Source organism: Physeter macrocephalus, chromosome 18 (genome assembly GCF_002837175.3).
Source record: "Physeter macrocephalus isolate SW-GA chromosome 18, ASM283717v5, whole genome shotgun sequence".
NCBI lineage: Eukaryota > Metazoa > Chordata > Mammalia > Artiodactyla > Physeteridae > Physeter > Physeter macrocephalus.
Window position 1 is genome coordinate 88825713 of NC_041231.1, and position 16635 is coordinate 88842347.

General features: G+C 36.8%; 1 protein-coding gene across 2 annotated transcripts; it reads right to left on the reverse strand.

Moving 5' to 3' along the window:
• Positions 1-2593: 2593 nt before the first annotated feature.
• GMNN (geminin DNA replication inhibitor) lies at positions 2594-15482 on the reverse strand. Of its 2 annotated transcripts, XM_007116235.4 has the most exons (7): positions 15302-15482; positions 13205-13262; positions 10167-10244; positions 9281-9428; positions 5382-5464; positions 4965-5075; positions 2594-3755 (listed from the first exon to the last, which is right to left on the reverse strand). In XM_007116235.4, exons 2-7 carry the CDS (start codon positions 13253-13255, stop codon positions 3594-3596), a joined length of 633 nt encoding a protein of 210 aa, XP_007116297.2. In that variant the 5' UTR covers positions 13256-13262; positions 15302-15482; the 3' UTR covers positions 2594-3593. The 2 variants fall into 2 exon arrangements, with proteins under 2 accessions (XP_007116297.2, XP_028335407.1); XM_028479606.2 differs by lacking the exons at positions 9281-9428; positions 10167-10244; positions 13205-13262; positions 15302-15482 and adding exons at positions 7828-7975; positions 8714-8812.
• Between the last annotated feature and the right edge of the window lie 1153 nt (positions 15483-16635).

Sequence of the window (16635 nt, forward strand, 5' to 3'; positions counted from 1 at the left end):
GCGGCTGAGCCTGCGCGTCCGGAGCCTGTGCTCTGCAACGGGAGAGGCCACAACAGTGAGAGGCCTGCGTACCGCAAAAAAAAAAAAAAAAAAAATAGAATTCATTGGAAGATGCATTCCCTATATAACTGTTAGGAGCAATGGTGTGTCTGGGGGGCTATTAGATGACATTAAGCTAAGGCACCCAGAAATGCCAAATCCAAACCCAACTCACAGCCACACCCTACAGTGGACACTGTCGTCCCACCCATATGTATCCTTTCAGTCCTATTTCAGTGCCGGCCTTCCGGTTGCCACATCTTTGGCTGAGGTTGCGTTCTGGCTACCAGACCATGATCTTTCTGCCCATCGGGCTGACCAGTTTGGGGGAATTTACACTGAATAGGAGCAGTGCTTACCTCCACTGGCACAACTCTGGATAGAGATGGAGTACCATGTGTTCAGACACCTAAAGACAGCCTAAAGCTAGGCTCTTGGATTTTTACTCTCCCTATTTTGCCTGTTAAGAGAATATGTAAAAGAAAGCTTGCACCTGATTTTTGTACTGCCCAGCCTCATCAAAAGCTTTGTTACAAAAAATGTTTACGGAGAAGCACTTACAGGATGTGTACCTGTTTGTGTCTCTAACTACATTAACATTTGCCTCTAGCTTAAGTCAGAGCCATCATAGATTGAACTGCGTACTTTTCCTATTTCACAGACTTGCCTTGACTAAGCTTACTTTAGCGTTACGCTTCTACCTTTCACTGAGGGGCCTGTAAAAAAAAGTAGTGTAGGTCCGTGATCCTTGCTTGTATTTATTACAGGAATGTTGTTAGGGATGCTAATCACATCACGTGGATTCATGAGGCTCTGGCGGGGGGCGGGGGGGGGGCAATTTTCTCAAAACTTAAACCAGGAAAAGCCGTGTTCTACTGAGCAACTGTTATCTTTTCATCCTTTGTGGATTTTGTGAATTGTGTTAACGCAGAGTTTCTCAAACTAGAATTCAGTTTACAGTGGGAGAATGAGGGTCGGAAATCATAAGTCCCCTTTAGAAACTGGGTCACGGTCACAAATTACTTTTTTCAAGTGCTTTTTAAATTGAATTTTAATTTTTCCTCAAAGTAATTCATGAATGTAGTTTGAAGAGTCAAATAATGCCAGGCCTCTGATGAGAAACAGAGATTCAGATTTGGGCCTTGAGGCATTTTTATGCTAAGCTATGATTTTTAAATCGCTTACCAAAATTTTAACAACAAATGGTTGCTATTTTCCTTTGTTGTCCCTTGTAAGCTCATCTCTCTCCAACATTTGGATTTTCTTAGAAGCAAATCCACGATAAGAATTTGAGCACAAGGGCTTTATTTGCTAATCTTCATGTGGATATATGCTTTCATTTCTCTTAAGTAAATACCTAGAATGGCCGGGTCATACAGAATGTGTATGTTTAACTTTTAAGAAATTGCCGAACAGTTCGATAGCATCTGTGGCATTTAACACTGCCACCAGCACTGCCGGAGAGTCCCAGTTGCTTCACATCCTTAACACTCGGTATGGTCAAGTTTTGTTTTTCAAACTTCAGCCATTCTGATGGCACATAACAGTATCTCACTGTAGGTTTAATTTGCACTTCCCTAAGGACTGTGTTGCCATCTTTTCACGTGCTTATTCGCTATCTGTACATATGCTTTGCAAGTGTCCAAATCTTTCCTCTATTTAAAAACTAAGGTCGGGCTTCCCTGGTGGCGCAGTGGTTGAGAGTCCGCCTGCCGATGCGGGGGACGCGGGTTCGTGCCCCGGTCCGGGAGGATCCCACATGCCGCGGAGCAGCTGGGCCTGTGAGCCATGGCCACTGAGCTTGTGCGTCCAGAGCTCCGCAACGGGAGAGGCCACAACAGTGAGAGGCCCGCATACCACAAAAAAAAAAAAAAAAAAAAAAAAAAACCTAAGGTTGTCTACTTAATGAGTAGTAAGTTCTTTATAGATAGAAATCCTTTGTTAGGTATATTTTGCAAGTATTTTCTTGCAGTCTATGGCTTGTCTTTCCATTCTCTTAAAAGTCTTTCAAAGAGAAGTTTTTGATTTTTATTTATGCAGTCTGATTTATAATTCGTGATTTTTGTGTCCTTTTTGAGAAATCTTTACCAAATCCAAGGTCACTAAAATTTTCTCCAATATTTTCTTCTAGAAGATTAATAATTTTAGCTCTGACATTAAATTTTAAAACCCTCTTCAATTCCTTCCTCTTTTGCTCCCTGCCACCAAATCCTGGCAATCCATTTTTGACATTTTCCAGAAATACTTTCTATTTGCCAAGTCATCCTATTCTACTTAGCTCTCCTCTTTCTTTGGGCTAATGGCCCAAATCTAAAACATATACAGCTGCACTATTACAGTAGCCACTGACCTCACATGGCTCTTTAAATATAAATTAAAATTTTAAAAATTAAAATGTTAGTTCCTCATTCATACTAGCCACATTTTGTGCTCAAAAGCCATATATGGCTACCTGGTTATTATACTGGACAACTCAGTTCTAGCATCCCAGAAAACTTTATTGGACAGCGTTGCTATAGATTAATAATATTTATTTAAGCATTTAGATCAGGCATTCTAGTAAAGGTTTTAATTCTCACAAAAACAGAGGTGGACTTAATATCAGAGATAAGAAAATTAAAGTTCTATAAGAATAACTTGCCTAAAGTAATCCTTTAAAGCTTGACATTGCTCTTTATTGCCAATTTATACAAAGCTTCTTGTATGCTTTCCACAGAACTAAATCCCAATGCTGTATACTTTGCAAACAATTTCCCTTTATTTTGTCCTTTTCTTCCTTCAGAACAGTACATATGAGAAATCCTTAATTTCACCCTACTCTTACTTCATATTGCTTCAGTATACGTACTTTGTCTATACCAGTATGTGAAATGTGCAAATAGAAAGTTTCAGAACGCTTAGCTATTCATGCATCTCTTCATCTGCTTCCCACTTTGCTTCTCTAGAGGACTACCAACACCACCCCAACATTTTAAGCTTCCAAGAAGAGTATGATCATACCAGCCTTTACTTGGCTCCTCTCAGATTCACTTGGGGGGCCTTTGACTCTAGATGCTCACACTCCTACTGGGTTAGATTACCTGGGCATGGGGTCTAGAAATCAACATTCCCTCCAGTGAGCCTAAGGTGCAACCAGGTTTACGAGGTAAAAGCTCAGCTATCTCAGTCTAAAAAGGGAGAATTCATTTTCCCCTTGTTTCCTCCAAGCTAGTTAGCAGATTAGAAAGGAAACAAAAGCACAGAAATAGACAAATTTTCTACCCAGACTCCTTATACTTCATTCTTCAAGATATACACAAAGCTCAACAGAATGAAATTTATTTATCCTATACACAAGTCATGTCTGACAACTGAGAAAATGCTATTTACACAAAACAACACCGTAGATTAAAAATACATAGTATTTGTATTTTAATACAATAATAGGGCCCCAGGATACAAACAAGGAAGTCTGAGTCCAAGTTTTCATTATAAAGTTATTTGCTCTGCTACAAAGAACTACAGTGGAGGTGAATGTTGGCAGTATATTTCTCAAGAGTCAATATTACGGAATTTCACACACACGGTTTTGCATCTGCAGAGGAAGAGACAACTTCTTCAGCACATGTACCAATTTCTGAGTCTTCTACTTCAGAATCCTCACCAGTTTCCTCTTCAGAATCAAATTCCTGACTATCCGGTGATTCAAAGTTATCCAGAGGTTCTTGATTCAGTCTCTTGTAAAGAATAAACCAATAATTTATTGTAAAAACTTCACAATCCAAGCCCATTATCAGTATGCTGATATAACTGACCCTCAATGTTATAATGAGGTTTCATTTCATAATGTCTCTATATTAAATTCACTTACATGCAGTCAAGTGTTTGTTAGATCAAAGTGCTAACCATGTTAGATCATATTTCTGCAAAGTCACAGTGTTTAAAAATTGGCTTTTTTTTTTTTTTAAGTACTCACATGCTTTCAGAATACAATTTAAATCAGTACTTCTCCAACTATCTACAGTAAAGGACCAGGTTTCCTAATTTCCCATCTGCTTTGGACCAATACTTCCATGGCAGTTAAGAGAGCTACTACAGTACCTCCAAATGAAAACTTCAAACGTGAGTTCTGTCATGGCACTAAAATGTACGGCAGAAATTCAGTACAAGAGAAGTTTTGATTTGAAAAATGTCCTTCCCAACAGCAAGATGATTTTTTGCAGACATGAATAAGTTTAAGACCTATTTTTTAAGACTGGTAAAGTAACAGTCATCAGGCTAATTCTTATAAACACATTAGCTACTTCCAAATTTTAAAAAAAGTCAGATAAGACGACCAAAGGTATTTCGTACACCAATTGCCAGTTTTATAAATGACAGGAGTATCTCATTGGCATTATAGTTAAATTAAAAACTGTCTGGAGAGAGATATATATATATATATATCTGATTCACTTTGCTGTACACCTGAAACTAACACAACGCTCTAAATCAACTATACTCCAATAAAAATTTTTAAAAAAAAACCTGTCTGAAAATTTGACAACTGTGAAATATAATTTTCCATATATTTTTCAGATGTAAGTATTCCTTTCTATATTGTTACAAGAAAATAGGTGTTCTTTTGCTTCATAATAGTAACATCTAACAGTTATTGAGCTCTATGTACAAGCAATTCTCTCAATTTTCTACCTATTCTCTACTTGTTATTCTCATAGCAAGCCTATAAAGGTAGGCACTATTACTCCCATTTTATAAATGAGGAAAATGGAGCCCTGACGGGATAAATAACCTGCTTGACTCAAACTTAATGGTGCTAGGCAGGGGCCTAGGACTCAAACCCGGGAAATCTCATTCTAGAGCCCAAACACTTTCTGATCACACTACTGCCTCAACTTTATAGAAAAATAGATGCCTCTGAATCAGGTGAATGTTAAAATACCTACCTCTATTATCTCTGCCATATACTGTACATGTTCTGCTACTTCCGCCAATTCCTTATTCTCCTTCTTCAGGCGGGCAATTTCATTGTCCTTTTGTTCAATTTCTTTATGAAGCTATGTGACATAAATCAAAAAGTTCAGTTTTTCATAGATTTGCTATGCTATAAACCAGATTATATGCCTCCAAGTATATAGCTGACGCACATTTAGCACAAAGTTTCTAACAAAGGTGCTGTCTTTGGCTCTCAACACAATAGGCTTCTTTTTGTATAATAGTTCTGGTAACAGAGTTGCCTAAATAACTTTTTATTAAGACAACATTAAAGCTAGTTTATATTGCTCTAATAAAATATCCTGGGCAGCAGAAAGAAAATAATCCTGGAATGTTTAAAAATTCCACAAATTATATTCAGTACATACTTTCTCATTTTCCTTAAGTGCTTCATAGAGAGCCTTCCTCCGTTTTTCCGCCACTTCTTTCCAATATTGAGAGGATGGATTTTCTAAAATAAATTGTTTTACATGTAACTTTGAAAATCATTACTGTTATATACTGCTGTAAAAGCCCAATAACTAAAAAAAAAAACCAATAACTTTTTTGTCTATGTTTTAAAAGTTTACAATATCATTCAGTACTTAGTAATACCCATTTTTTTAAAGATTAAAGTTAGAAAGCCAAATCAGTTTTTTTCTCTTATTTTTCCCAACATTTTGAGATTTCAATCCCTTCAAAGGAATTGCAACACAAGTACAATACACATATAACTTTCACCTAGATTGTTAAAGGTGTTTGCAACATTTGCTTTGTGTGTTCATATTTTTTAATTTGTTTAACATTCACATTTGTGAATAGTCCAGATCAGTTATTTTTACACTGTCCTTAAATTTGGATTTGTCCATTTCCATGATTAAATTCAAGCTACACAAGTTGGCAGGAACACTGTGTAAGAATGTTGTATCCTTCTCAGTGTATCACCAAAGAAGCACATACTAATTGGTCACAATACTGGAGATGTTAAATTTGATCATGTGATTAAGATGATTTCTCCCTTGTAAAGATACTTTTTTCCTTTAGTAACAAATAAATGATCTATGGAGTAAAATTTTCGAGTCTGTGGTATTAATATCCAGTTCCCTAACAACCTTTCACCCAATTTTACCTCCACTGATGTTTCTTGTTCCTTCTACATTTAGTAGTTGGCATTATTCTGTAAAAGAACTTTCCCTACCCCAATTCAAAAGAAAATTACCAGTATGGATTCATGTATTCTTTTTTAATTCAATGTATTATAATCCATTCTTGTCATTATTCATTTTGATGCTCAAATTTTCCCAAACTTAGCCAGGGGGGAATCCCTTCAAGCAGACTCCTTGTCCTTTTAACCGGCACCCATCAGATTTTGAGTACTTCCGTATTTTCTAACACAAGAGATTCCAAGCTCACTCTGTAGTTTCCCTGCCCCAGTCCTGGAAGCAACCTTTTCTCCAGGGAGCTTCAGTGGAGAACAGTGTTTATAAACCAAGAACTGAATGCAATCGTGCTTCTTATTATTCGGGTGTCATTTGTTTCTGGGCTCTTTCATTGGCAGAGTTAGGAAAGGTTCTTTTTAAAAAATCATCGGTTTATACCAACACTCCCAATTCCAGTTCCACAACAGAGTTCTTCCTTTCCTTCTCCATTACATACTGTATCTCCCTTAACCATACCATGGACCCAACAATATCAACATATTACTCATTTGCTCAATCCTAAAATATACACAAATTTTTTCCCAAACTGCTACTACACCAAAACCACTGCCAACAAAAAGTAAATTCAAGATTTCTTTGTAGTTCTTTTAATCCTCACAATATAGCCCTCTGAGGGTCTACAGTCAGAGTTCTGTGTTCAAGTTGCATGGATTAATGTTTTTCATCTATGTGGTATGTTAGCAATATAATGTATAGTTGAGTTGTTTATTTCCATATTTAACTTTAGTGGCTTTTTCCCACCAATCTTCATTAATTTTAGCCAAATCAGATATGAGTGTCACAAATCCTGTTGTTTATTCTACATTATTATTAGAGCTTCTTTATTTGTATGCAGTCAACCTTTCTATTGGGTTGGCCAAAAAGTTCATTCGGGTTTTAACATCTTACAGAAAAACCTGAACGAACTTTTTGGCCAGCCCAATAAATGAAATCCCACTGTCTACTTACTTCTCCCTTCACTGTCCTCAGGGGACTCAAAATGAGCCCAAATGTCACTGTAACCTTGAGTAAGACAATTAACTTCTCTAGGCTCAATCTTTTTCCTCAGTAATAATGACCCATGATTAGGACAGAAGTAATCACCTTCCATAATACTTATAAAACATCATTAACTTCCTCTTCTGATTTCCACTGCCATTAAAAACTAGTATTTATTATAGGCACATGCTTCTCATTCATCTTCACTCCCCTTATTATTCCTATTGTTCCCTTATTTCATTCTCCTGGTATCTTTTCTTCAAATTCATTATCTCTAGACATTTTTCTTCTGAAAAGACTATTTCCAAGTCTTATAAGTCCAATATCAGAGCTGCCATATTAATCACTTTCCTTTTCTTTAATATTTCATCTATATATGGATTTACCAAACAGTAGGATCTGTCCAAATGTACACTATTTTATATATTTACACCATAAAAAATCTTAAATTATCAAAAACATAAAAGTAAAATATCTAATAAATTAAGAAGCTGTGGGCAGAGTTCATAAACAGTACAACAAATAATATTTACCCTTATTATAATTAAAAAATTTAAGATAAAAGCCATATATATATATATATATATACACACACACACACACACACACACACACACACATTTTTTTTTTTCCATACCTGTAATCATAAGATCAAATGCTTCTTGGGTGACACCTCCAAGATTTTTATTTTCACTGTGTTCTGGGTCAGTAACAACTCCAGAGCTGGAAGTCTTAGATATTAACTGGTCATTCCAATGTTTCCGTTTGGACAAGCTTTTAACCAACTATAATGAAAATATATACATCAGTCATTTTGTTTAATGAACAAGAAAGCTAAGCGGTTTAGTCTCTTACGAATTAAAACTAAAGCACTCAGATATGGGGATATATGTATAGCTGATTCACTTTGTTATAAAGCAGAAACTAACACACGTTTTAAAGCAATTATACTCCAATAGATTTTTTAAAAAACGAAAGCACTCGTATCTCTATCTTTCTGATATCTTTGGCCCTTTTAAGAAATTACACAATTCAAAACTCTACCAAAATGTATAGTTATATTTTAGGAATTTTATTTACATTAATTATTTTGAATTAGACTTGAGTCTAAGGCTTAGCTGAATTTATTTTTTATTTAAATGATTCAGTACCATAGTAAGGCATTATTTTCAACCTGCAAAAGTCTAGAAACCCTCATCCATGATTTCATCATTTACATACAGGGATAAATGATTGAATCTAACATTTTATTCTTAAAAAACAAAAATCAAACATTATGCCTATAGGTTAACTCATAACTTATTACATTATCCCAGTTCTACTACAAGTATTCATACCATTTTTGAACTTCCTAAATTGAAAAATTAAAACAAAAACCATTTTTGTGGGGAATATACAATTGTTATCCTTAAATTATTTCCAAATTTCAATGATTTAGGTATTTCTGACCAAGGAACTCTTTGAAATGTTTTTAATGTAAAGGTAGCATCATCTATACCCCATTCTAGCTCAATAATACACACCTCATTTTCTCTTCCAACTAGAGATCCAGCCGTAGAAGGCTGAATCATCTTCAGAGTTCTTCTTGGAACAGGACTACTCTGAAAGTCAAGATAATGAATTATCTGGTTACTAAGTTCCTATATGGATTGTTACCATCTTAATCCTACCATAATTTACAAAAGAAAAAAAAATGCTATGGACACTAATATTTGAGCTGCTATATAATATTATAATGCTACATATGATTTGATCAACTAGCAAGCTTATTATTTCTCTAAAATTATAATAAAGTTTGAAGAAATTCTACGAATAAATCACATTACCCAAACTTGACACAAACAAGTAGCTCTTTTTCCATTTCAATATACGTTCTTGCTATAGTCATGTAGTCATTTGTTTAGTTAAAACAAAAATATAACATTAAGTTCTAATACTCCAAACCATATATGATGAAATTCCAGTAAAACAGGAATATTTGTATTCCCTCTTAAAAAGATCTTCTACACATCTGTAATCTCCCCAATATTCAGAAATTAAACACACACACACACACACACACACACACACACATTTTTTTTTTTCCATACCTGTAATCATAAGATCAAATGCTTCTTGGGTGACACCTCCAAGATTTTTATTTTCACTGTGTTCTGGGTCAGTAACAACTCCAGAGCTGGAAGTCTTAGATATTAACTGGTCATTCCAATGTTTCCGTTTGGACAAGCTTTTAACCAACTATAATGAAAATATATACATCAGTCATTTTGTTTAATGAACAAGAAAGCTAAGCGGTTTAGTCTCTTACGAATTAAAACTAAAGCACTCAGATATGGGGATATATGTATAGCTGATTCACTTTGTTATAAAGCAGAAACTAACACACGTTTTAAAGCAATTATACTCCAATAGATTTTTTAAAAAACGAAAGCACTCGTATCTCTATCTTTCTGATATCTTTGGCCCTTTTAAGAAATTACACAATTCAAAACTCTACCAAAATGTATAGTTATATTTTAGGAATTTTATTTACATTAATTATTTTGAATTAGACTTGAGTCTAAGGCTTAGCTGAATTTATTTTTTATTTAAATGATTCAGTACCATAGTAAGGCATTATTTTCAACCTGCAAAAGTCTAGAAACCCTCATCCATGATTTCATCATTTACATACAGGGATAAATGATTGAATCTAACATTTTATTCTTAAAAAACAAAAATCAAACATTATGCCTATAGGTTAACTCATAACTTATTACATTATCCCAGTTCTACTACAAGTATTCATACCATTTTTGAACTTCCTAAATTGAAAAATTAAAACAAAAACCATTTTTGTGGGGAATATACAATTGTTATCCTTAAATTATTTCCAAATTTCAATGATTTAGGTATTTCTGACCAAGGAACTCTTTGAAATGTTTTTAATGTAAAGGTAGCATCATCTATACCCCATTCTAGCTCAATAATACACACCTCATTTTCTCTTCCAACTAGAGATCCAGCCGTAGAAGGCTGAATCATCTTCAGAGTTCTTCTTGGAACAGGACTACTCTGAAAGTCAAGATAATGAATTATCTGGTTACTAAGTTCCTATATGGATTGTTACCATCTTAATCCTACCATAATTTACAAAAGAAAAAAAAATGCTATGGACACTAATATTTGAGCTGCTATATAATATTATAATGCTACATATGATTTGATCAACTAGCAAGCTTATTATTTCTCTAAAATTATAATAAAGTTTGAAGAAATTCTACGAATAAATCACATTACCCAAACTTGACACAAACAAGTAGCTCTTTTTCCATTTCAATATACGTTCTTGCTATAGTCATGTAGTCATTTGTTTAGTTAAAACAAAAATATAACATTAAGTTCTAATACTCCAAACCATATATGATGAAATTCCAGTAAAACAGGAATATTTGTATTCCCTCTTAAAAAGATCTTCTACACAGAAACTAGAAATTTACCAAACATCATAACATTTAATGCTACCCACAAAAGAGGTAATTGGAGGAAATGGTTAATTATTTACACTGCAAAATACTTCTTTCCCCTAATCAAAAGGATCCATCTCAGGCTTCCTTTAAATTGGGCATAGTCCCTAACACATTTATATGAATCCACCAAAAGAATATCACTTTAAAGGATATTACACATGTAAGAAGACCCACTTCCCCCCCTTCAACCTTTACCTGACTGTAGAAATAGTTTTGCTTCAAGCCCATTCATTAGCAGACAGAGAAAATGTCAGTGCTTGAGGCATACAAACACTCTAAAATGCACAAGCTATTGTTTTTGAAAAACAATTGGTTTCCTTGTAATATGTAAATACCTTCCTGTATATTTCCTGATCTAAAAGGTCTCTCTATTTTTGCAAAAACTCATTAGTTATACTGCCACCACGGGATAGCAAACAATGGTGAACACTCAAACAAGGTCAGCAAGAACATGACACCAAAGCAGCGTGAGAAAGTTACTGATTCCACACTGTACTTCACAGGACTAGAGTTCACCTTTCCCACGGTAAAGTTTCTACTGCTGATTATTATCTCACTATTTAACTGAAGAACAAATGCTAGCTACTGTGAGAACAAATATTACACCAACATTTCAGATATAATTTAGATTATAGATTAGTCAACATTGTCCAGACAAATAGAAGAAAATACAACTTTGGAACCTTAATAATAGGAGGTGTTAATTTATTTAAATGCTTGCTACTCATAAAGGCCAAAGAAGCCAGCTAAATGACCACTTCCAAGATTTAACTTTCACAACTGTAAGCTTTATAGCATCCAGCCATCCAAATGTAATATTGCTATTATCATTTTATTCATACAGATCATGCATTAGAATAATAAGCTCTTTACAGCCAGAAAGGTTCTTATATATTGAGTCCTAATCTTTTCAGAAAACAATTTGAGATTCTGTGAACTCCCTCAAAAAACAAAAAGAGCATACTCACACAGAATTTTGTGTATAATTGGCAAGGAATCCATGAACTCCTAAAATATACTCTTACAGACCCCTAGTTTCAGTCCAACTCCCTCATTTTACAGATGAGTAAACTGAGGCTGAGATGCTAAATAACTCACCCAACATCACAGTTTTGGAGGCAGAACCAGAACCAAACAGAACCCAGATCCTTTTATATCCCAGATAGTTGTACTATAGATAGTAAATATTAGACTTCTCTTTAACTGTTAGAATCTGCTGAAATTACATAAATTATTTGTCTGGGATTTGATTCGGTGGAGGAAAGGGGGAGTGAATGGAGATGGAGATGAAACAAGACTGACCATATACTGATAACTGTTGAAAATGGGGGAAGTAAAATGAGATTATACTATTGACTCTATTTTTGAATATTTAAAAATTTTCGTAATAAAAAGTTTAAAAACACACACATACAAAGCACAGTGGGAAGATGCCATCACCCTTTATGAAAGCTGATGGAATAAAATTAACAAATTATCGATGCAAATTATTCACAAAAATAATGTAAGGAAGATACTAAGGCAAGGTAAACAAAGCAACCTATCAAAAAGTACCTGCAAAAAAAAAAAAAAAAAAAAAAAGCACCTGCTATCACTTACAAAAAGGCTTTTATTTATACTATTTAATTTAAATCTGGAAACTGGTACACTTTCCTGACAATGTAGTCTCATTCCCAGGAATCCTGAGAACACATATAGTCTAAGTTGTGTGGCAGGACCTCCTAGCTAAGTTGTAAATTCATTTAGAACCTTAAGAGCAAAGCCAGTCAAAATTACAAACTCAAAATTAAGCTCTGTCTTTATTGTTATAAGAATAAACATTTGGAAGAAGATTTCCAGTGACAGTATAATACAGGGATTCAAAAAGTGTGGCAAAATGAGCAAGTTGGATGGTAAGGAGCATAATGTACCCTGGAAATATATGCAATATAATGCAAACTGTGTCTCTGTGGTCCGATTTTAATAAAATCATTTCATGAAAGGTAGTAGAAGTAGAAACAAAGCATTTCTTGTATATAGAAAATCCTAAGGAATCTACTAAAAAACAGAATAAACAAGTTTAGCAAGGTTGCAAGATACAAGATCAAGGTACAGAAATCAATAGTACTTCTCTACCGTAGCAATGAGCACCCCAAAAATTTAATTAAGGAAATGATTCCAGCTACAATAGTATTAAAAAGAATACTTAGGAAAAAATCTAACAAAAAAGTGAAAAACTCAAAACTCGAAAAACTTTGTTGAAACTTTTTTCTTTCAACAATGTTTTGTTGAATGTAAAGAAGACCTAAATAAATGTAAAGACATCCCATGTATGTGGATCAGAAAACTTAATATTCAACCATAATTAATTTTTAAACAGTTCTCTAATGTTACTTGCCCTCAGACTAAAAACTGATTAATTCAACGTTCACAGAAATTATATTCAGGTTAAATTTGACTAAATTATGTCAAAAAACATCTAACTACATGCTTTCCATAACAAATTAAAGTGACTGCATCACATACCTTTACATTCTCTTGGATTCCTTCTTGTTTCTGCTTCATACTGTGATTCATTATACACCTGGTGAAGAACAGAAGATTAGTAATTCAGAAACAGAATATGGTCTGCATCAGAAAGTGAAACTAGTTTTTTTTTGTTGTTGAAAGTACAATCATAAAAATAAAAATTAAAAAATCATAGCAATAAAAAATAATGGAACTATCTTTTCTCACTGTACCCAAACTCAGCCCTGTCAATGACAAGTGACTAAAGCTAATGACTCTTAATATCTTTGCTTTATACACACACATACAATAATTCTGGCTGGAAAAATATTGTTACAAAAGGGAAAATCTGTATTCTAAACAAACTTACAAAACGTGACAGTGTCCTGGATTAAATACAGGGCTCTCAAAGATCTGAAAAACTGACTTCCCTGGTAGCAGTGGTTAAGAATCCGCCTGCCAATGCAGGGGACACAAGTTTGAGCCCTGGTCTGGGAAGATCCCACATGCCACGGAGCAACTAAGCCCGTGTGCCACAACTACTGAGCCTGTGCTCTAGAGCCCGCCAGCCACAACTACTGAGACCACGTGCCGTAACTACTGAAGCCCACACGCCTAGGGCCCATACTCCGCAACAAGAGAAGCTACTGTAATGAGAAGCACACGCACCACAGTGAAGAGTAGCCTCCGCTCCCCTCAACGAGAGAAAGCGCCCCCGCACAGCAACGAAGACCCAACACAGCCAAAAATAAATAATTTTTTAAAAAAGATCTGAAAAACAGTCACCAGGAAAAGCAAAACACAGATACTTGGGTGTGCCCAAGTCAAGAGCAGCATCCTAACAATGCTGTTTCAAAGGCAGATTTAAGCTATAATAAACTTGGCTCTAGTAACCAGCAATAACTTAGTAGTGATTTAATATCCAATCAAATAAGATTATGCATTTACATTTGTAGGGAATGTTTAACCACCATCATGAACTGAGACACTGGTGGAAGCAAAGAAAAGGGAGCAACAGACAAAGGGCTATGTAACGCTGTTAACCACACCACTGGGCCGGACTCACTCCAAACCCAACTTTGAACTCCCCAGCCACGTCTCTCCCTCAAACAGATCTCCCTGATTTCTGTGGCATGCCTTTCTTTACCCAGTGCAGTGGCTTTTAAACTTTGACTATGACCCATCCCATGTGAATACACTTTACACTGTGCCCTAGCACACACAAACACAAACGAAAATGTTTAGGAAAGAAAATCTAATTGTGTGACGCACCCTATTTTCTATTCTAGTTAATATTAAGCAAATGCTGGTCGAGCTGAGCCAGGGCAATGATTTTCAAACTGCGGGTTGCAGCCTGGGATTCCAAAATCACTCAGTGGTTGTTTAGAAAAATGTAACTAAACAGACGAGAAAACATCAGAGTGCAAGGCATATGAGAAATAAATACTGCTTAGTGAAGGTTCTAATTTAGTTGGAGGGTTGCATCCTAAATTGCGATGTAAAAAATGTGCTTTAGTACATGTCCAGATTTAAAAAGTTGAAAGCCACGGATCAAGTCTAATCCTTCACTTGTTCATCACACTCCCGCCAGAAACCTTGCGTCCTTTTTATTCTCTAGTTCTTCCATGAGCCCAGTTTGCAGACCCCCTTGGATCACCGCCAGTTAATTACTGGTCAAGAGGGTGGATGTTCTGCCTCATCCCGACAGCCAGACACGCCCAGGCTGAGGCCCTCACACCAACCAGCTGCACACAAACCGCCCCACGACCCCGCCAACTCGTCCTACGGACAGAGACCCAGAAACCAAAACCTGGGCAGAAGATCCGGTACCGCGCGCCCGGGCCCTCCAACCGCTGAGCGCGCCACAGGGACTGCGCCCGCCAGCCAATAGAGAGCGCGGACGGGACAGCGCGCCAAAACCTATCCAACCAATGAGTCAGCCCCGAGCCTCACCTCCCTCCCCGTCCCGGCTCCTGAGACCGTTCAACAGCCCCTTCACTTAGACCCCGGCAGCGGCCCGGCAGCTGTCACAGGAGACTTCCGGCCGGTGGGAGCCCAAAGCGGCTGGTCTAGCAGCCCCTGCGGACGCACTCCGGCCATCTCTCTCACACTTACTGGATGGAAGCGGGCAATCCTCGTAGCGAACTCACGTAGTTGTGGCTGCGGCGCCTCGCGTGGGGTCCACAGGCAATACGCGTCCGTCCCCGCAGCCGCAGGAATGCTAGGGCGCGCGGCGGTAAAAGACTAGAACTCCGCCCGTCTGCCCTACACGGCCACGTGATCGCCTGACACGAGACGGAGGGCGTGGCCATACGAATCCGGCGAATCGTCTCTCGGTTCCGCCCGCTTCGGCTCCGCCCCTTCCTGCGCCTGCGTGGTAGGCGTAGCGTGTGTTTGGGCTGGAATATACTGGGGCTTCTCCTACCTGATTCTTTAGTGTCCTCGGATCCTGCCCTCTGACCCGTGCTCGGAACTTCCCTTCAGAGTGGAATCCTCTTTTTTTTTTTTTTTAACTTTTACAAGCGGGAAAAAGACCTGTGCCAACTAGTTGTAAACACTGGGAGAACAAAATACTGTATATGTAGTACGGCTTATTTTTCTGTAAAACCCTCGTTCCACGGACTCCTAATTGTATTAAGAGCTTTTATATTTTGGCTTTTTGTATTTTGACTACATTGTGGTGCGGTAGTAGTGCCGGAAGGCCTAAGCCTGCAATGAATCCTGCTATTCACTGAGCACCTAGTACGTACCAAGTACTCTTGTGGGCGCCGGGAAAACAACTGCCATTGCAATTTGAAGGAGCAGGAAAGCCTTAATAATAATTACGTCTAGCTTTTTTTTTTTTTCTTTAAGTCGTTTTACAAATTTCTCAACTTTCTTTGTGGGCATAGTACATTTAGGTTTACTGGAGTCTTGTTAAATCTTTTGTTTACACCTACCATAGCTATTAATACAAGTCTGTTTTCCCATTTCTTAACTTTTCATAGGATTATCATTCTCAGAAGGAAGGAAATATTTATCTACTAACTACGCACAGCACCCGCCTTTAGGAAATGCTTTATCAGCTGTATACGCTGCAGACACTGCGTGCCCACCTTCTGCCACCCGCCCCACCCGTATTTCTTTTTGACAGAGCTCAAACTCTAGCTTTCTTTGGGGTGAAATGTAACATTTAATATAAATTCTAAATAAAGGAAACAACCCACTGATTTGAAAACTGTCAGTAGACGACTGAGTTTCCGAGTAAGAATTTTGATGACCTTGTAATTTGTGTAATTTGACTTTGAAACACCAGCCAGTCAAAACTAAATCTGACTTCTAATTTCTTTATTCAGCCACATGATAAAAAGGCATCACTGGGCTTCCCTGGTGGCGCAGTGGTTGAGAGTCCGCCTGCCGATGCAGGGGATACGGGTTCGTGCCCCGGTCCGGGAAGATCCCACATGCCG